The sequence below is a fragment of the Brachycentrus maculatus genome, unplaced genomic scaffold (genome assembly GCF_059751285.1).
Source record: "Brachycentrus maculatus isolate JH-2025_06_01 unplaced genomic scaffold, ASM5975128v1 h1tg000847l, whole genome shotgun sequence".
Classification (NCBI taxonomy): Eukaryota; Metazoa; Arthropoda; class Insecta; order Trichoptera; family Brachycentridae; genus Brachycentrus; species Brachycentrus maculatus.
The window spans coordinates 6,264-29,572 of record NW_028281574.1 but is presented as its reverse complement, the minus strand read 5'-3'; the positions used below and the strand labels follow the sequence as shown (position 1 = coordinate 29,572).

At 30.5% G+C, this 23,309-nt stretch overlaps 1 protein-coding gene across 1 annotated transcript; it reads left to right on the top strand.

Annotated features, from left to right (window-relative positions):
- Positions 1-9,905: 9,905 nt before the first annotated feature.
- Positions 9,906-17,889, top strand: LOC148300056 (zonadhesin-like). The gene is made up of 9 exons (XM_088275328.1): positions 9,906-10,037; positions 10,826-10,993; positions 11,340-11,504; positions 12,814-13,011; positions 14,220-14,390; positions 15,405-15,575; positions 15,975-16,142; positions 16,891-17,085; positions 17,613-17,889. Exons 1-9 carry the CDS (start codon positions 9,971-9,973, stop codon positions 17,810-17,812), a joined length of 1,503 nt encoding a protein of 500 aa, XP_088131454.1. The 5' UTR covers positions 9,906-9,970; the 3' UTR covers positions 17,813-17,889.
- Positions 17,890-23,309: the final 5,420 nt, after the last annotated feature.

Genomic DNA, 23,309 nt, shown 5'->3' with positions numbered 1-23,309 from the left:
GAGATTAATAATTATTTTTGCCGAGGAAAATCGCAATTTGGGTTGATAAAATTACATCGGCTTTTGTCCCTTAATTCCTTGTTAGTTGTATAACTTAACAATAATTTGCCAGAGAGGCTTGTAGTAATATTTATTACATCGGGGATTCAAACGGTTTGCTTTATTTTTATGCTAGAATTATTTGTATTTTTTGTTGACATGGTTTGAAAACATAAGTGAGAAAAAATCGGTAAAATAATACCCGCTACTGTCCTTTAATTTTTTGTTAGTTATTTCTTTTATTTTTTTTTATTTAATATACTTATCTACATTTTTAAGTATAACATACATTTGAAACATTTATACATATGGAAAACTTTTATATTTCGATTCGCTGTGCCTCTCCAAAAAAGAGGCTGAGCTCTTGTGCTTGGAGAGGGACTTACACTCGTGGTTTAATGTTATTTAATAAATGGTATAATAATCTTTAAATAAATGGTAAAACAGACTTATAAAACAATGAATGGCCAGCGAGGGCTTTAAAATAATTTATTACATCAGGAATCCAAACGGTTTTTTTAATTGTTTACACGATTTGAATCACATTAGTGAGAGAAAAAAATCGGTAAAATAAAATCATTTATTTTCTCCTAATTTCTGGTTCGTTGTATAACGTAAACAATTGTTTAAGTGTTACTAAACCTTAGTTAAATATTTAACTTAAACCAAGTTTAATGTACAACTTCAATTTAGTTTTTTGATGTTTGAGATGGTTTAGGCATACAAAACAAATGAGTGAGAATAGTTTTTTTTAACTTATTATTATTTAACTTATTATTATTTAATTATAGTTTATGTATATCTTAAACTAAGTTTAATGTACTAATTAAACCTAGTGTTTTTTTAAATCTTGAAGATGGTTTAAGCATATAAAACATACAAGTGAGAAAAAAACGGTGAAATTACATTTTACAAGTTTTTGTCCTCAAATTTTTTATTAGTTTTATAACGTAATCATCGTATATATATATATATATATATATATATATATATATATATATATATATATATATATATATATATATATATATATATATATATATATATATATATATATATATATATATATATATATATATATATATATATATATATATATATATATATATATATATATATATATATATATATATATATATATATATATATATATATATATATATATATATATATATATATATATATATATATATATATATATATATATATATATATATATATATATATATATTATTTTTTTAAAGTTTTATAACGTAATTTATAACGTAAACATCGAGGTTTGTAATATTATTCATTACATCGAGTATTCAAGCACTTGATAGTTTGGGCATGGGAAACGAATAAGTAAGAGTATAACGGTAGAACTTTAAATAAGAACTATAAATAATAAAGTAAGGGAATAACGGTAGATCAATAAACAAGTATGAAGCAAATGTAGTGTAATCAAATTATAAAAAGACCTGAGAAAAATTGCCACCATCAATAACTTCAAATACTTTGATGTGGACAGTAATCAACGGGTAAATATGGAGAGATGATTAAATGTGCAAGAAGCTTAAATATTTTGCAAATACAGAGTGGTGTGGCATTCTTTCATCTCTGCCTACCCTTGCGAGGAAGTGTGTGACGGGAAATTAGTTAGTTATATGTGTTTTTCCCCTATTCCCTATTACCCTATAATAACTAGCATTATAAAGAACACAGGTGTGAAATATCATGATTTTTTTTCCTGAAGGTATCTGATTGCTGAAGTGTCATTTGTCACATATTCAACATGCGTAATGTAACGTCATAGGAAACTTTTCGTTTCAGTAAAAGAGCTTTATATCCTTTCTTTTCCAGCCTGTCACCTGAAATATTACACATTTTCTCTATATATTATATGTTACAAAGAAATATAAAATTATCGAAAAATAAATATTCTAAATAATTTCCCTTTATTTGCATCAATTATTCATTATTTCATTTTTTTGATAAATTGATGTTTCTTAAGTCTTAAGGATTTTTAAATATGAAAAAAAGCACTCATTTGTCGTCAGTAATTTTTTAGAACGCAGTGTGTGTGTGTGTGTATGGGTATATATTTTTATTTTCATTTATGTAAAAAAAAATGAGCTTTGAATGTATTTATTTCATTTTATAATTTTAAACTGTTCTACCTTTAAAACAAAGTACGAGATAGAAAAGTCACGTAGTTTAGAGAGAAACATAATAACTTAAAAAGTCATTTCATTACTTTTTCAAAGCGACACAAGAACGTTGAGTTGAATATTGTAAAAGTATTTTTTATTTTTTTTAACTTGTAACAGCAAATTGAGAATATAAATATTTTAATATGTGTGACTAAGTTTCTGAGCACGAAGTTTACGAAGAAATATTACTTTTAAGTCAAAATATAATGTTGAAATTCTGTAGTTCTCAAAACTTGTCATGTTTACATTATAAAAATTAAAAAGTGGTCTTATACAGGTGTTTAATTTTTATATTTATACGATCGTGTTCCACAATGTTCATGCCAAATCAGTAAATAATATAACTACAGACTAATATGTAAAGTTCATATGTATGAATGGTAATACTGAAAACAATTATGTTTTTATGTGGTATTGCACAAATTTGACGATGAATGATATTGAGATTCATATTATCATTAAAAAAAAGTATCAATAAACTTAACATACAAAACTTTATTATTTGTCAATTTACGTTCTAAATGAAATCTTTAAATAATCAAAATGTAAATTTGTTTTAAAATCACTATAAACTGATTTTATAACAAAGTTACATTTTAATTATAAAATAAAAAAACACAAAATTAGTGCTTCAAATATAAAAAAGAAATCTTTAAAAATCCAATAATTTTTAAGCGCTTACATCAAGTTGCATGATGACTGTTCTTTGTAGCTTTTATACGACAAATATTTTCATTGGCAAAAAAATAATACCCTTTTTCACACATCTCGAATTTCACTATCAGTTTTGGAGGCTCTCCACAATTCTGGAAGGCCTCCTTTGAATCTGTTCCATCAAAGGGTTGAAAACGTTCGAAATAGGGACACGTAAAATGATGCGTAGGAAATGGTAAAAGGTGGGAAATGCCTGAAAAACTTTTTGAAGACTGTAATCAAGAAAAAAAGAAAATATTCATAAGGGTGAATGTTAAAAATAAAAACCAAAAAATCACCGTCGGAAAAGTGTTTTACCAAATTAATTATTTAAATAAAGATATACATTATATAGATTTCTATAATATTTATTAAGTATAACCCTAGACGTACGACCGACCACCTTGCCTTCATATAAATACCATAAAGACGATAAACTAAACATTTCATCAATCTGGAGCAATGCCCTTTGCACATAAATACACACGATAGGTACGGTAATAAATGCGGTTACAAACATTAGTCTTGACTAATTTATAGAGAAAAATATGTATGCAAACTACATGAAATCGTCGAAAAAACCCGTATAATAAAATAATTTCACAACAGCTGGATGTTTTTTTGCTACTTTTATTTGATTTAATTACTGTCGGGGTTTGTCATTACCGACATCATCAAAATTAAACAAAGTAGAAAAATATATGAGGTTCTTGTTTTACTATATGAAATGCAGTTTCACCAAGAAACGTCAGTTCAAAACTTGCATAAGTATGTTAAATATATGTACATTACAAAGGTTAGACGGTTTTCAATTAATATTTAATTATTAAATTCCATTTACTTATATGCATATTTTTTTAACGTATTTTCTACCTCAGTGCGCTTTAAATACGACTTCTTCGGGGAGGTTTAACCAACGTTGTCAAAGATGGAAAACTATTTTGTTATACTATTTGACTTCCTGAAAACGTCTGAAAATACTGAAAAGTTGTTTCACATATTCCCCGCCATGTGTTATTCATGAGGCTAGGTGAAATATACCGAAACACTTATAAGTTAAGCCACTAGTTTTGTAAGCTGAAAAAATCCCGCCTTCTTTGTAGTATCCTGGCAGCTTTTATTCGAAATCCTAAAGCTCTGTGTAGTCGGGGTGGAGTGGCGAAGTTCGTATGTAAATCGGGCACTTTGCATTTTTATCCTGAGAAGTGAAATTAACTCTAGGCGTTACATTGCTATCTCTCGCTGAAGGTTTTCTCATCAACTCACAAGCACGCAGTATTATTGTATGGAATATTAAAATACTCTCTGGATTCCGTTACATTTTTACGGAATATATACGCACTTACTTTACCATGCAAAAACCATCAAAATAAAATTTATAAAAAACATTAATATTTTAAATATTTAAACTACGATGACGTGTAGTATTTTTTGCATGCTGTGGTAGTGATTGTACATTTTGAAACCGATAGATCTCGGTGAGTAGTATAGTATTACTAACATTTTTGTGAAAAAATCAGAAGATAAAATCATTGACTTTATGTTATTTTTGACATCTAATCAAAGATGAAGAAGAATATGAAAGTCTGGGCATTTACGAGGCTGACGACCGTCATAGGTTAGTTTAAGAGATCACTTTACACCCGTGTAACATTCACCAATTCTACCCATTATTGACAACCACACTACTCAAATTCTTGGATATTCTATACATATGAACCAATTTTGAAACATTATTCTGGAATCACAAGAATTTCACTAGAGACATCTATTGGTGAGATGAAAATAAGCTTTTTATGGAGCAGAAACTCTTTTATTAGTATTTGGACACACTCAAAATGTTGTAAATTAACTTTACGAGTCATTATTTTTCATGTGTATTTTGTAGTACATAATGCATTTTTTTTTAAGACAAGTCTGGCTATTTTCAGGGCTTATCATATTTCATAGGCTAATTAAGCGATCACTTTTTGCACGTGCAACATTTACCATTCAACTCATGATTGACAATCACACTACTCAATTTTTTAAAACTATATAAGTATATCATTATCTCACGATGCTGTACGTGTGAGCTCACTTAGGCTATCTATGATTGTATTGAGAAAGCTTTTAGTCAGCAGAGACCCTTTTATTTATTTTCAATCATGGGTAGAATGGTGAATGTTGCTCGTGTGTTAAGTGATCACTTAAAAAGCCCATATCATAATAAGCCCTGCAAATATTAAGACTCCCATATTCTTTACCATCTTTGATGTCAAAAATAAAAATATATTTTTTAGGCTGATATTTTATACTGCATTGAAAAATTTTTGTAAAACGTAACAAAGCGTATTTTTTACCGTCAGACTAACGAACTATGGCGGGAATTTTCCCGTGTATTTTTTTTTATTAGATAAAATATAAGCATACAAATTATGTATGTTACATATTCATACAAATATTTACTCTTTTGACCAAAGAAATTTCATACTCCAGTAAATTATCATCACATTATTCACAAAACTTAATCGCGTTATTTAATTAGAAACAGAATATGATAAATTTAATCTTAAATCATATTTACATGTTATATTTATCGTGTTTAATAAATTCATTAGGTAATTTCTGGGAAATTTATTGTTTTAGCTGCTTGTAAACAAGCTACTGAGCTAGAAACCAGAATGAAGCTATAAATAATGCTTATATTTTGTAGGGTAATCATAAGTGACATCTAATTTATTTCCATCCACATTCCGCGTATTTGTTAAATGTATTTTAACAGATAAAGTAGATTTAAATTTTAGGTCTTTGAACCAACCATAAAGAGAGTTTTGCCTTAAGAAATACATCTTGTTATTTAGTTATCTGTTTTGTCTAATACTGTTTCTTCTACTATTACTATTGCTACTACTGCTACTACTGTTACTACTGCTACTTTACGTACTACCACTACTGCTACTACTGCTGAAACTGCTACTTCTCCCACTTCTGCTACTACTGCTACTAAAGCTTATACTGCTACTACTGCTACTAAAGCTTCTACTTCTATTACTGCTTCTACTGTTACAACTGCTACTACTGCTTCTACTGCTACTACTGCTACTACTGTTACTATTGCTATTACTGCTACTTCTGCTGTTTTACGTACTAGTTATACTGCTACTACTGCTACTATTGATACTACTACTACTTTAAGTACTGCCACTACTGGTACTACTCCTACTACTGCTACTACTGCTACTACTGTTACTGCTACTACTGCTGCTACTGCTGCTTTTGCTGCAACAGCTGTTTCAACTACTACTTCTATAGCAGATAGGATTAACATATAGGATGAATAGTTTTTCTCTTCTGTTCTGACATACATTCCTAGGGTTCTTCACGTCCATACGTCTAGTCACACTTTAGTCAAGATTTTTGACCCCACCAGATTTTAGGTTCTGATTGATATTTGTCATTTTTGTCTTTTGTCTATCCTCGTTCTGTTCAGTTTTGTTCATTTTTGCCAAATATACTTAGTGGTTATATATTTTTAGTCGTTCTCTCGCAATCCATTCGTTTCACATGTCCATACTACCTTAAATAACGTTTATTAAGTTTTTCAATTACTGCTTTACCTTCTGGGCTTCATTACAGATGTGGGCTTCTCCATTTTAATTTATTTTTATTTAGACATCTTAACATAAATGTGAAGAAGAATATCGAAGTCTAGGTATTTACAGGGCTTATGACCTGTCATATGTCATGGTTAACCAATCTGCGACAGCTCGTATGCCCTGTAAATACCAGACTCTCACATTCTTTTTCATCTATTTTATTTTGGATTCGTCAATTATTTAACACTTACGTTATTGCCAGTTCATATATCATCTTCTAAATAATATGCTATTATTGATGAGGAAAATAAAATGCAGAAAAATGAAACGTCTCAAACGATGCTTCGAAAAATTCTTCCTTTCATCTTTTTGTTTTCCTACTATCTTTCATATTACTATAATGCTTCAATTTATTACATATGTTCATTATCCTCACTTCACGCGTAATATACTTTATGGTCACCTCATAAAACTAATATATATGAATTGATTAGGGTTGTAATAATTCAATCTCCCCCCAGTCTACCACCCTCGATAGCTGAATTGATTTCCTAACACATTCAAATTTAAGGGTATTTATTTTCGCACGTCAAAAAAATAGACACATAATAGAAAATAATGATTTTTATATTTATATATCATTATAGATGAAAAAGAATATAGATGTCTACAGCATATAGTAATTACATATTCAGAATATACAGAATATAGTATTTACAGCGATTACGTTTCGTCAGAGACTGGATTAAGTGATCATTTTATATACGTAACATTCACCATTCTACCCATCACTGACAATTACTTTATGTAATAATTTTTGAAATCAAAGACAAAAAGTTTATTTATTCTTCAATTGAAAAGATGTTTGGTATGCTACTTGGTCGGCGACATCTATGGTTAGAGTTAGTAAGTTTTTAATTGCTGAAACCTTTGTGAAATGTAAGCAATATTACTCCCGTATTATTGAACATGATACAATATTTTGAGTGTCCAAATACTTGTTCTCGAATCTGGATTATCTCCAATTATAGGAGTTATTTTTCATATTTCGTAAGACCCGTAAATGTCCATATTCTTCTTTATCTATTGTATGTTGAGATATCAAAAAACCAATATGGTAGGATTCGTCAAAATAAATCATAAATTTTATTTTATTGCCATTTTATATGTTTGTTGAACTTATTTTATTTATCAGTTTTTGCTATCCACAATATTTTGAGTGTATCTTAAGCCTTGCAAATCCCCAGGCATTTATAATTATCTTCATCTATGTTAGATATTAATGAAAAAATATCTTGATATAATTAACTATGTAAAGTAAATCCAAAATATGTGAACACAAATTAATAAATGTGAATAATATTGTGGATAAAATTCTAACTATAACACTCTCCTTATCATTCATCATTCACTTTGTATAATATCACACAAAGTGAACGGTGAATGATAATGGGAATGTTATATTACCATACCACAAAGTTAACAATGCTTATACACAAAATATAATATACTAATTGTGTTTATGAGAGCATTAATAGTTCTCGAAACTGTCATGTTTACATTAATAAACCCAAGAGTGGTCTTATACAATTGTTGTATCTTTAAAACCATGGAATCATTAAGAGAAACGTATGTTTTTTTTAATTTGTTTATACTTTTAGTTAAAAAACAGTTTTTTTAGATTACTTTGAAATCTCTTTCCGTGCGAATGATTCATTATGTTTATAAAAGTAGATCCAGAAAATTGTTAAAAGTTTTACGTTAATTGCAAAGTGGGGTACCTAATAGCCTCCAGCGATTAATTAAACTAAGTACCATTGTGAATCTTTTGCAGGATAAAGAAACGTCCTTTTAATGGCCAGATTGAGTACTGGAGTAACGCGAGAGTGGTAAATTTTATTTCAATTTATTTTTTACGAACATTAACAGACACAAATAACAAAACAAAACAGTAACAATACAATACGCTCCTGAGCTGTCAATTCTATATAAGAGTGTACTTCAACTCAACGTAAGAGATAAAAATTTGTTTGATTATTAATGAATTAATAGCAAACATACAATTCAGTAAGCGGGTGGCCGCGCGAGGAGTCACGCGCCCTTTTTTTTAGAATACATATGTATTAGAATAAGTTTTTTTTTTTTAATATTGAAAAAATATATATGCAACTTCTTTCCTTTCAATTACTGTTTTCTTTTCAAAATTATGTATTTATTTTGAAAATTAACTTATTTTTTCAACACAAAAACAATGTTCAAAGCAAAAAATTCAATTACGTTAAATGTTACATAGGTTTAAAGAAATTTACGTTGCGGGTTATCAAATATCCAGCCTTGATAAAATACGATATTTTAAATATTTTTTATTAACACATTTTTTTTATATTTTAGATTGTCTCTAATCAGCATTTTGTATTTAACCCATTTTAAATTCAATATTGCCAAAAAAAATTATTTTCATGTTTAAAAAATAAAATACTGAAAATATAACAAATAAATGAATTATGTGACATATTAATTGATATAAGATATCGAATCCATATTGTCAATTGTATTGTTTTAAGGGATCAACCTTATTCGTTTATTATTATCTATACATATCCACTATAATTTTATAGACATATGAACGAAATATCGACATCACGGTAAGAAGAAGAAGTAAACATGCCATTAATCCTTATACATAATAGGCAAGGAGAATTTTCTAAAGCAACAATATATATATATATATATATATATATAGATATATACATACGTTTTAAAAAAAAATAAAAATAACACAAAAGATAAAACTACAATATTTCAAAAAAAGATCCATCATTTTTGATCGGAGTTTAGTAAGAGTTCTGTGGCATTTTTCAAAATATTTAAAGCTCGAATTTGTTATGCATTCAAGTACATCTCGCGAAGCCAAAAAGATAAACTTTTGGTTTAAACTGTATAAGTCTTGTATGGCAAACATCGCTGGATCCTTTTACGTTTCAAGAGTCTATGGAACTCTTGAGAGGGTGGAATCGCAAGATTTAACTCTAAGGGTAGGTGAAAAAAGCGCACACAAAAAGCGTACATGAAAATTGCGCACGGAAAAAATGCGCGCACCTTAAATTGTTTTTTTTTTTAAATGTTTAAAAAAAAATTAATTCAAAAATCTTAGGTACTTAAAAATCTTAGGTACTCGTAGGTACTTACATATATGCGTGTACATTCGCGTAGGGAGAAGGTATAATATGACTAATATTCTAAAAATATTCGATTAATAATGAAAATAACAAAATAAATTACAAAATGCCACTAAAGCAGCGATAAAAATGTGGTATTTATCTTATCTTTCAATACGACAGTAATCTTTTATTTATATCAGGGTATTAAATGGAAGTATTTGTGTTAAAGAGTTACTATTTTTCGAATTAAGACAGAACAGAATTCCATATAGTGCATTGCTTGTCTAAATTTATTTGCCTTTTTCGTATGGCCAAAATGCGAATTATTTTTATATTGTGTTTTGGTGTCTGCGCAATACAAGCTTTGAATCCAGGCAAGTTAAAAATATCTATAATATTCCATTTGTACATCTGTAGTTCTCGAAATAAGTCGTGTTTAAATTAATCAACTCAAATGTGGTCTGACACAAGTGTTTTATTTTATTTATTTTTTTAATTATCGTGGTATTCCACACATTAATGTCAAATCAACAAATAATAATCTCATCATTTTAATCATGAAGTCAACAAAGGTGCTAGTATTTTAATTCTTGATCATCCTGCTCGACGTCTTGCGTAGTGGTTTCCTGGAATATCAGACTTTCTGTTTTTGATAAGAATATCTTACCTGGTACTTGAGCCAAGTCGATGGAATCGTTTTATGAGGACCCTTTAATTCCATTATTTGGTCAATCCATCTTTACAGTCATAGAAATTAGGGAACAATCCAGTTCCTAGGTTAATCTCAACTGGTCTTTTAGATTCTTTAGATAATCCTTTTTTCTTTCTAATCGCACATAATAAGTGTGAGGTAGATGAAATTCCAATCCGTGATGGGAGTTCTTTTTGATCCAAAAATGTCATCCAAATTAAAGGGAAAAGTCTACCAATCAATTGTTAGATCCGCACTTCTATATGGTTCTGAATGCTGGACGATGTATAGCATATATGCTATACCAATAAAGTAAAGAAAACCAGGTTACATACAAAGAGTGGTATAAAGTGATGCAGAGACAGCAAACTATTTTCAATATTCATGTTCATTAATGAATTTAAACATTTAATGTTTTTATTTAATATCAAAGTGCAGTGTACTTTTAATAGTAAATTTATCTCTTTGCAGGGATATGTCAGGACCCAGACATGGTGTACGAAAAATGCGGAACTCCATGTCCAGCCACTTGTGAAAGCCCATACCCAGCAATATGTAATCCTGTATGCGTGGATGGATGCTTCTGTAAATCTGGTTTAGTTCTTCAAGGGGGCAAATGCGTCAAACCAGAAGACTGCCGTAAGCTGTTTCTCAAAATTGATTTAATATATTCTGATATTTAAACTTCGAATCTGTTTTTTTAGTCAAAACTTGAATGGTAAACATATTCATTTTGGTTTTTCTCTATCCACATTTAGTATCTTGGAATGATGATCAGATTTTACTTCAGTCACAAATTGCCTGAAGATCATCTTTTGTATATCTATAGTGTAGTCTTTACCCAGACTGCTCCGTTGCTCTTTTAGCTGCTATTTCTTATAATAGAAAAGAGAAGAATGCATTAGTATTTGAAGACATCTTGAGGAATACCTTCGTCACATAGGTTCACTTGAATTGAATACCAATTTTTATTATAATTATATAGAGTGTGGGGACCCAAATATGGTGTACGACCAGTGCGGAACTGCTTGTCCACCCACTTGTGAAACCCCAAACCCAGGAGTATGTAATCAAGAATGCATGGATGGGTGCTTTTGTAAACCTGGCCTAGTACTTCATATGGGTGCATGCATCAAGATGGAGCAGTGTCGTAAGTCACATATTTTAATTACTTTCCTCAACACATTTGAATCTTCTCCTGTTTGTGTCATGTCAGGTCTCTCTGATGTCGACTATCACTTGAGAGTAATTGTCTTTGTCTTAAGCAGATCTAAACAGCGCCTTTACGGTTCTAATCCCATATATTCTAGAGCCAGAAATGCCCACCCTCTATTTAAAAATTCATGTTTTTAAAATTTATAGAAATAAAAGAAAACTTTATGGTCATATCCTGGATTCTGCTGAACGAAGTTGTTTTTAACACTGTCATTATCATTCATCGTTTGAACAATGATCAAAGTTGTTTTTATAATATTTTTTTTAATGTTTAACCACATGGTACTCATGGTTCGTAGTATCAATGTCTTGATACATGAATTCACTGGTTTAACAATTCTTAAAAAAACATATGTATGTGAAAATTTTATTTTATAGAAACGTTATAAAATTTTGAAATGCATTTTTATCAATACACATAAAGTCAGTGTGAATATCTGCCCTCATCTTTTATTCTTAAGACTAGCATGTGCGTTAGTCGTCAAGTTGGCACGCTGTCATAGTTTTTGCGCGCGATCCGTACTGAAGTTTTCATACAAGATTTGCAATACTATTTCTAATCACGAGCACTACATTAAAATATATTATTAGATTAAAACCAATATTTTTAGCTTTTCCACTTTATTAAAAAAATAAATAAAAATAATAAAAAATTAATAAAGTGGAAAAGCTAAAAATATTGGTTTTAATCTAATAATATATAAAAATGCAATTCCATCACGAAGTGTCAGTGGATAATACAACACTACATTACAGTTTTTATACTATTACTATTATTCAATTTTAACCTTTTATACGCACAAAAATTTGAAAAATTAAAAATTAAAACCCATTTTACAATTTGAATACAATCTACCCTTGATCATTTACTCTTCACTTTATTTTGTCTTTGTCCCATGTTTTATTTTATTTGTTAAACGTCCAGTTTGATTTGCAAGGCATCTTATTTTGTAAAAGATCCAAAATTGAAGTGAATAACCTGCATTATATTTTATATTATTTTGAGAAATAAAAATACTGTGTTTTAATCCCCTCATATTTTTATTAACCAATTAGTTTCGGCAACAACCTGTTGACTAAAATCCCGAAGAGGGCAACAGGTTGTTGCCGAAACTAGTTGGTAAGTAAAAATGTGAGTGGATCAAAACACAAAGTCTTTTTTTTTCTCAAAATAATATATCAATATGATCCACAAAGTTAATGCTTTCAATATTCAATGCATATTTTATATTTTGTTTTCCAAGCTGCTACAAGTTGCGGTCCAAACGAGGTGTGGAACTGGCACCCTCGGTACTGTACGTTTGATGAGGACTGTGGCTCCTACCTGCACGGCTTCATCAAGGACTGTCCCGCTCCTCCTCCAGATATCCAAGTACCACCACGCTGCGAGTGCCTGCCGGGTTTCTTGAGAATCGGCGGCGATTGCGTTTTACCTGAAAATTGTAAGTACCAACCCATGTTGGTAGACCAGTTCACTGACTAGCCCGAGCGTGACTCGGGCTAGGAGTTGGTTTTGCATTTGTATTTTGCATTGAGTTTTGATTTTTTCACCTTCATTATGTAGCTTAGTTTAATTTCACTTTTAATTTTTACTTATTTATTAATTTTCTATTAAGTTTGATTTATTATTTCATATGATTTTTTTACATCTCAACAAATATGAAGAATCGTCATCCCCGTAAATGCCCAGACTTCCGTATTCTTCTGCATCTTTGATGAGATGTCAAAAAAATAATAAGAAAAATAACTCCTATGGTTGGAGATAATCCAGATATGTGAACAAGTATCTGGACACACTCAAAATGTTGTAAAACAAATTGGATTTTGTCCAAATACTTATTCAGAAATCTGGATTATCTCTAAATATAGGAATTATTTTTTGACATCTCATCAAAGACGAAGAAGAATACGGAAGTCTGGGCATTTACGGGGATGACGATTCTTCAAGTATATGGAAGTCTGGGCATTTACGGGTTCTTATTAATTAACATTGTTCTTGAATCACTAGAACTTCACTAGAAACATCTATTGGTGAGATGAAAATTGGTGAGATGGAATTTTCATTTTTTATAAGATGTCAAAAAATAATAATCATTTTTTCATTGCTTTTTATTGTTGTTCTCTTTTTTACAACCAAATTTCTATCTTTTTATAAGTATTTAACCTGTACTTTTATTTGTTTTTGTAAGTTTGTTGTGTTCTCATCTAATTGATGAAAAACATTTAAACATTTTTTAATGCTCTGTATTTCATTTCTTGTAATATGTTTTTCATTGTTTGTGAACCATAAATAAATAAATTTTACAAGTCCGAGCACTGCTCGGGGAAATCGTGTTCCTACTCGTCAGTTTTGCTTTGGCAGTCAAATATTGACCCATTTGTTTTACTGAATAACCTGACAGTTTTGTTTCGACTTGTTGGTGACGATTTCTTGCTCTGGCAAATTTTCTCGCACGAAATTTGTCAGTTAAGTTATTAAGCAGATCGATTTGTTAACAGTATTTTGATTAAAAGAGTATTTGATACTAATTACTTTTTAAGTATGTTCAAATACTTGTTCACAAATCTGTCGACTAAACACGGTCGACTGGTACTGTACCGAGCATACGTACACATGATTTTATATTAGCTTCTTGTCTTGTTCCTTAAGGTTGTCCAAGTGTGGAATCCCAGCAAATAGTAGAGTGTCCAGCCCCGTGTGATGAGAATTGTGATGGATCTCCTAACTGCAGCGAGGAGCCTTGCAGAAGAAAGGCGTGTATCTGTAAACCTGATTACGTGAAAGATCCTTCTGGAAATTGCATACCAAAAGAATTGTGTGGTAGGGATGATCTTGATCCATTATTTTTATTAAATTCTCAATATTATTAATATTTAAAGCATTTACATTGTGGTTAGTCATTTTTTTTTTTTTTCCAAAAATGTTAAAAATATTAGTATATAACCACTCACCGAGATTTTTATGTCTACCGGTTTCGAAACGTACCCGTCTCTTCGTCAGGATAATCACTACCACAGCATGCAAACAATACCACACTCAAAACTACACAAAATGTCTAACACATGCGATTTTTGGTCGACCCGAAGAATAACATGCACTACAGTTTTCAACACAGACATGCGTTACGAGCCGAGGTTTAACATACACTTTTTTTATTTTTCATTATTTTTATTCTACCGTCCTTTTTTAAATGAAACAGAATGGAATTCTGAGCATCCCAGGACTTACGACATGCCATTTGGGTGGCTTAAGCGATCACTTTATACACTTGTATAACGCTCACCATTCTGCCCATAGATGAACATGTATTATGAATTAATATTTGAAACCTGCAAGGTGGTTTTTCCATGGTATTTGCCAATGTTTTGTTACTAGGTAAGGTATTTGAAAAAGATACAGGTTCCACGAATATTAAAAGCCATTATAACTTCTTAATAGTTCAAAGTCAGTTGAGTGTTTGTCTAGACATAATATTAAAATATGTGCGTGTTTCTTTGTCCATCAGTAAATTTTGGAGGGACAAACTTTCTTAGCTTTTTCATAAACATTAAATGGACAACAAAGCTACCAAGTTATGGTAGATCAATGTTTCAAGGTCACAACTCTAAAATTTAGACTTAGCTTCACATACAGTGTGTGAAAATGGTAAGAAACGCATCGAAACACGTGTCATATTAGATATTAAGAAATATAACTTTTTACTAAGTAAATTTAAAATATGGCAGCTTAATGAAGTGTCTGTTTAAGGGTTTTTTGTTTTGAACATACTCTGGCATAAACTTATTTGATTTTTTAAATAATTATTCTCTTAAGCTATCTAAAATATATGTCCAGGAAGATGTGAGGACCCAGACATGGTGTACGACCAGTGTGGAACTGCATGCCCAATCACTTGTGAAACCACCCCCGACCCAATAACGTGTCCTCCAATATGCGTGGATGGATGCCACTGTAAACCTGGTCTAGTTCTTCATCTCGGTAAATGCATCAAACCTGAGGAATGTCGTAAGATCCAACTTTTACATATTTTTCTTTCCACATTTATTAGACTGAAATAAATTACATGTCGCTTACAGACAAAAAAATGACATCCTGATATATAAGTACGTATAACTCGCGGTACCGACTTATCGTGCTTTTTATCAAAAATTATACGTGAACAAAATTTTAGATTTGAAATTATAAAAATAAAAACGGATTTTATTATATTATTTTTGAGATTACAAAAAAAATATGTAAGTAGCTCTTATAATATTTAAATTATCGAATTAAAATTAATATATTTTCCTGTTAGATCCGATTAAGTTGAAGTATCTGAGGCAGAGTTTTTAGTTTTAAAGCTCTGGCATATATTATTTGATTTTTTGAAAATAATCCTCTATGCTTTCTAACATATACATCAAGAAAAATGTGAGGACCCAGACATGGTGTACGACCAGTGTGGATCTGCATGTCCAATTACTTGCGAAACCCCCAACCCATCAACGTGTCCTCCTGTATGTGTGGATGGATGCCATTGTAAACCTGGCCTGGCACTTCATCTCGGTAAATGCATCAAACTGGAGGAATGTCGTAAGTTTCAGCTTTGAAATATTTTACAAATTTTAATATTAATCAAAATATGAAAGAAAAAAATTAAATAATAGTAATATCCCGACTCCTGAGGAAAAATGTTGTTTTTCAAATGATTTGTTCAATATTTAACAGTCAGTGTTAGCGAGGTCATGATACATAGAATCCAATCACTGAGCAACTTGACTCCACTCAAGATGCCCGTCACCTGTTGATACTCTGCCCCCATTTCAGCTTTCAAAGACAACAGCTCGAGGCAATTGCACGAGCTTGGTCGAGGACCTATCTGACGTCAGATCCGTGATAGTTCATAAGGGACTCTCACGAGAAATGGTATCATACATGATTAAAAAAATAATGAAGGACATCGATACCATAAACCAAGCTAAGACACAAAATACTGAACTCTTTTCTAGTCTGATGACATCAGTCAATAGTCCGGCTTCTCCTGAGGAGTTTTACGTGGTTTCCTCCCAGCAGTGAGCAAATGCTGAGAAGTTCCTGATTGGTGCACATTAGATTATCTCTCATGTTCCCAACACTGATTAAAATAAAATAGTTTTTTAGATAGAACAAACAAAATCCACTTTATAATGTATAAACCTTGTATGTATTAGCAAGGTAAATAATAAATGCAACTCCCATCTAAAAAAACAACAAAAAACACTCGTTACTGTTCTACCCACAATTTAGCAACCTGGATTATTTCAAATATAATTTATATTGTATGATTTATTTGTTTTCCAAGCTGTTCCAAACTGCGGTCCGAATGAGCAATGGAACTGGCACCCTAAATACTGTACATTTGATGATGACTGTGACTTCTACATGCACGGCTTTATCAAAGACTGTACCCGGCCTCCTCCAGATTATGAGGTTCCACCTCGCTGTGAGTGCTTGCCCGGCTTCGTGAGAATCCACGGCTGTGTTTTACCAGAAAATTGTAAGTAACAACTTATTGTTAGGTTACATTATTTTATTTCATTCTCTTTCAACGCTGTTTTACTTATCTAGGACAACAAAGTATTATATGTATATTGATTTGGTATTAACATTGTGGAATGAGATGTTGATTATTAAAAAATTGTATTAGATCACTAATCTAGTTTTATTTCACACGACTAGTTTTGAAAATTACAGATGTTGTCATCGATAGGTGATCACAAAAACTAATGAGCATCTGTCGATGAAAACATTTGTAGTTTTTGAAACTAGTCGCGTGAAATAAGTGGTCTAATGCAAGTCATTAGGACAACAAAGCATCAGCATCATTATGACCATATCTCTTATAAATTTCATTAAATCTTTATATTTTCATTTCTGCATAAATAGCTGATATTCTACCGAGCAAAACTATGATTGCATATTGGTATCTTGTTTCATTATCCTCAATTTCATTAATTATTGATTTTGTAACGTGAAACGGATAGAGTTTTGAGAATTTTCGTGAACAAATTTCTGGGTCTTCAGGTTGTTCCAGTGCGGAATCCCAGCAAATAGTAGACTGTCCAGCCCCGTGTGATGAGAACTGTGATGGATCTCCTAACTGCAGTGAGGAGCCTTGCTGGAAAAGAGCGTGTAATTGCAAACCAGATTATGTGAAGGATCCTTCTGGAAACTGTATTCCAAAAGAGTTATGCGGTAAAGATGAAAGAAGAAATGGATTATAATTCATTTATTTAGCAAGCTTGATTGGTAAATTGAGAATGTATTTAATGATTTGATCTTTGGTTTTTGCAGATCATCAAAAAATATAAAAATAATCTAATCAAACCGTTTTTGCTCTCATGCCTGCCTTTTCTTTAAGTTACTCCATATAACTTATTCCTATGTTATTTTATTCTTTACAAAGAAAATGAGAAGTTCTTTATACCGCAAGATATATCATATCATCTTCTTTCTTCAGTTTTCTATTGTTTTTTTAGAGTTTTTTTTTCACTTTCCTTCAAACCTCTTCGTTTATCTTACTTTCTATTCAGCTAATTAGTTAGTGAAATGTTATCAAATTTCTATTTATTTATAGCTATTTTGTTTTTTGTTTCACGAGTAAATCTAGAGTTCTCTGTGACTGCTACCAAGATGCTTTTAACTTTGAATTTAATAATAAGGATTTTGGTATATTTTATTGTTTTTATAAAAACACAAACATCTTCTACTGCCTTATCATTATTGCAAGATATTGTCACAAATATCAAATCTTATATTGATATGATGTAGTAAATCATATGTTGTTAAATACTGAACAAAAAATATAACAGTACAATAGAATTATCCCAACAAATTACGAGAAACAATTTGTAACATCTCCAATACTAAAATCTGTTTTTTCAACTTCTAAATTACTGAAGTATGTTTTGTTTTAAATCCATATCATTTGGCTATTTGTATTTTTGCAAAAATAAAGTGATTATTTCAGTGTTATGTATATTTTCCTAATCATTATTTCTCAAAAGTTGACAAGGTGGTTAAATTTCATAGTTTTAATTCACTGCTCCGAATAAATTCAACCTTTTTCGGTTCATTCATTGCGTCTTGAGAAATGTACGCTTTTTGCGGTCACAAACTTAAGGCGTCCCCCAGATGCAGAACCACCCCTCAGGTCGAGATTCTCATGTACCGAAGACGCCGCTAAAAAGATGCCTTCTTTCAACGTGCGGTACAGTCATGGTTTATTCATCAGAGGTTAAGTAGAAGCAACCAAGATTTCATGTAATATAATATACTCGTATTACAGGATGATAAGAAAAAAATAACACATTTATATAAGAATAACTTATTTTCTTTAATTTGAATTACATCTCGGCTTATTTTACATGAAAAAAAGTAGGCATAGCCAATTTGGCCATATCAGGTAGTATAAACGTAAAACATGGCGATTTTCTCCTTGAGGCTTCCATCCTCGAAGCACGATTGTTCATGGCTGAACCCACCAAGCTCAATACTTTCAAGAAAACGTTTATAGAATAAACTTACACCTTTACAACGCTGTATCATATGATCCAATGTAACCAAATTTAAACGAGATATACTTAGTTGAAAAAAGGGCGAAAAATACGAATATACTTTTTCCCCAACCTATTAGGTATATAAGAAATATAAATTCAGAATATGGTAAAATTTACGACTGAAGGAGTGTATAAATGATAAAATAAAAAAAATTAAAAAGTGGTGTTGAAATAAAAATATTTTTAAATAATGCAAAGACATGGTAGAATGGATACTAATTACGGTTATAATATTTTTTATTCGATGATATAATAACCTTTATCATAAAATATACAATGATCTTATCTTATCTTTATATATAAAATTGTTAAAGTTATTGATTATATAAGATGAAAATATTAACGTTTGTTAGTTCAAATTTCCTCAAGTTTTCCACCGATTGCTTCAAAAATTTGACACGATGTAGCATTAAAATACGCGTTTGTTTTTATTTAGCTATATGTATAAGCGAAAATGGTAAATATTGTTAAATCAAAATATTAATACTCCTAAAGTTAATCACCATTCTCTTATGTATTTTAACACAACTTTGCATTTGAATACGAATTGTTATATATGCTCTTTTTTCCATTTTACCGAACCGAACCTCAGCAACGCGTGGCAGAGTTATAGTTAGTTTAAAAATATCACCTTATCAGATTTCCATATAACCGTCATCTAATAATGCATATTTTCTTTAAAAAAAACTTTTTGGAGTGATCTAAAAATTTCTTTCAAAAGCACTCTCTTCACAAATTCCTTTACAAATATTTTACTTAATAAATACATAAATAATATCACGGTCTTTTCTAGGTTTATTTATATTTATATGAAAAACAAAATCGACCTTATGTTTTATTTATTCAGAAATACCCAAAAATGAAAACAAATGCCACTCGCGCTCTTATTATTCCGACTATTGACGTTAGGAAAAAAATAAAGGAAATCTTCGAAGATAATAATATAGCCTGTAAAATTTGATATAGCCCATATGTAACATTCGGCTTTAAAAAATAACTATCCATGATTAGGCTTCGATCGATCTACCAAAGGGTGTAGGATTGTATTGAGATAAGGGTTCAAGAGGGACATTCAATTTTATATATTAGATTTCGTGTCATGTTTATTGACTGTTTATTCAAAAGCACATATAGTAAAAATATAAAACCTACCTTATGGTTACTTTCAAATCATGATACACCTTTTTTCAGTTGGAATTTTTATTTCAACATAAGCGAATATTTTTACTTTAGTCAAATAATTTATTCAATTTTGTTTACAATATTTTGAGATGACCATTTTTTTATTTACAAATTCTGAGTTCCACTTACGAGTTACTTAAATAAGAATTAAATTAATGTAGAGACATTTACAGGGCTTACGACCTACAATAGGTTGGTTTAAGATCTCAAAATATAGCATGGTGAATGTTATTATTATTATTATATGATATACTTCGAACCATTATTGACACACACTACACATTTTTTGAGTATACATACATTTATAAAATAATTATTCCTGCATTATTTCATATGTGAAACGTCTGAAAACATAATTGCTAAAAATGTGAAGCTCTTAATTTGACCAGGTATTTTATTCACCATATTTTGGTGTGTCCAAATCGTTGTTCACAAATGCTGGTTTCTCCGCTCATTATTATTTTTAAGTTATTTTAACATTTTGATTTTTCAACATAGATGAAGAAGAATATGGAAGCATATAGCAAACATTTAAATAATGGTATCAGATAAATAAAAAGCTTTTACAAATCAACAATAGATACTGCCGAGAACTCACGCATGAATCGACATGATATACATATATGGTTAATGTGAGTTCCAAAAATGTATGTAGTGTGATTGTCTATCATGGGTACAATGGCGAATATTACACGTGTATAAATTGATCACTTAAAACCTCCCTAGGACAGGTCATAAGACATGTATATATCCAGACTTCTATATTCTTCTTCATGTATGTTGAATGATGTCATAATGATGTAGATGTCAAAATGTAATAAATTTAATATTTTACGATAGTTTTACTGCAAAAATATACTGTCCTCATTTTTCACCGAAATTTTGAACGAATGAATAGGATACCAGTAAAATAAATACGATCAAAATGATATAGTATTATGATGTACCGAAATGTCGCTATGGGAAGCAAAGAAGTCGTTTAAAAGCCATAAAATGCAGGCTGTAGTCCTTTGAACTTTTCTCTTAAAAGTACCCCAAAACTTCCCTTTAATAATAATATCATCCCTTCTGTTTTCATATTAGGCTCGAGGCAATTATTTTAAAATATTTTTAGGAACCTTATTAGGCATGGGTCTATAACAGTTTTTATACAATGTTAAAATAACTTAAATGAAATCTACAACATTTTGAGTGTGTCCAAATACTTGCAATCATTTTGTACATAAATTGTCTGGTCAAATTATAAGCTTAAGTAATAAAAATGAAAATGGTATTTTCTGGCGTTTCTCATGTCGCTCACTCCTTTCAAGAACGTCATAAATCAAAAAAATAGATTTTTCAGGAGAACGTTTTTAAAGTTCAAAAATATAATGCAATATATTAAATATAAATATCAAGCCACTTATTGAACTTTTTAATGTGCAACAGATCTTTTTAGGTAAAACCTGAAGGTTTTTTCTCGATTTGAAAAATATTTAGGATATTTAAAAAAATAATTAAAATATTACTACCTTTTATTCAAAATGCAAAAACAACACTTTCTGCCCTGTAGCGGGTAAATATTAAGTTAAAAATATGCCGCTTTTGCTGGGATATAGTACATTATTTGGGCATTCCAAAAACATGTACAACTGAAAATTGACGATTTTTGATTTATGACGTTCTTGAAAGGAGTGAGCGATGTGTGTGATTGAAATCCAGGATTTGGACCTCACATACTAATATAAGAGTTTCTGTTTAATAAAGAGCTTCTTTACATCTCACTAATAGATGTCTCTAGTGAAGTTCTAGTGATTCATAAACAAGGTTTCTAAATTGGTTCATATTTAGAATTTGAGTAGTGTGGTTGTCAATAACGGGTAGAATTGGTGAATGTTACACGTGTGTAAAGTGATCACTTAAACTAGCCTATGACGGTCGTCAGCCCCGTAATTGCCCAGACTTCCATATTCTTCTTCATCTTTGATGAGATGTCAAAAAATAAATGAAATTCTTAAAAACACAAAATGATAATTACAAACTAAATATCACGCCGCTTTCCGCAGGGGTAGGCAGAGAGAATGTAACGCCTTCCACTCTCTCTTTGCAAATATTTTTCGCCTCGCTAGCCAGAAATGGCCAGGCTTCCATATTCTTCTTTATCTTTGATGGGATGTCAAAAAATAATCTCTAATTTCTGTTTAAATTAGGTATATATGGTAATTTTTGACGAAAATGGCGCTGAATAAATTATTCAAAATTTTAATCAACATTATTGACATGAATTTTTCAGTATTGAGATTGAAAAAAAAATCAGAACAACCAAAAATCTATAAATTGTTCGTTTCGAAAACCAATTTTGCCGAAAAAAAATATTCATCAATAATAAAAATGTGTAGAGAGCGTCCCGAATTACGTTTGTTTATTCGCGAAATTCTTCAATTTATATTCAAATGGCCTTATTCCATCTTGTAGAAGTTTACCGATAGCACACATTGTAAAGAAAGAAAAATTATACTTTGCCTTTAAAATAGGACTTGGGTTTTTTTATGTATTTTTCCGATTAAGACATTTATCATTTATAAAATGGAAAAGGGAAAACCATACAGAAACTGGCCTTCAAACTTGGGTTCCAATCAAAGTTCCAATCAGAGTCGATGCAAGAATTGTAACGTTATAACTAAGTGTACATTGACCTAACTTACCCTAATTTCATTCATTAATTTGGCAGTCTTCTTCTTCTTGTTGTTCTGCTTTGTGTGAGCCAGATGCAATGCAGACAAATCTCTAACATATCTCTAAGTGTCTTCTTATAGGTCTAAATATTTGGGAGAATTCCGCCTTATGGTAGGAAGAGGAAAACTATGCACTGCACAGACTTTTCAACAGATGTCAGTACCAACTGAGATGCTAAGGAGGTTTTTAAGATACTCTATATATACAAGTTCAAAGAATTGAGACAACATGGACATTCAATGATGGGCAGAATGGTAAACATTAC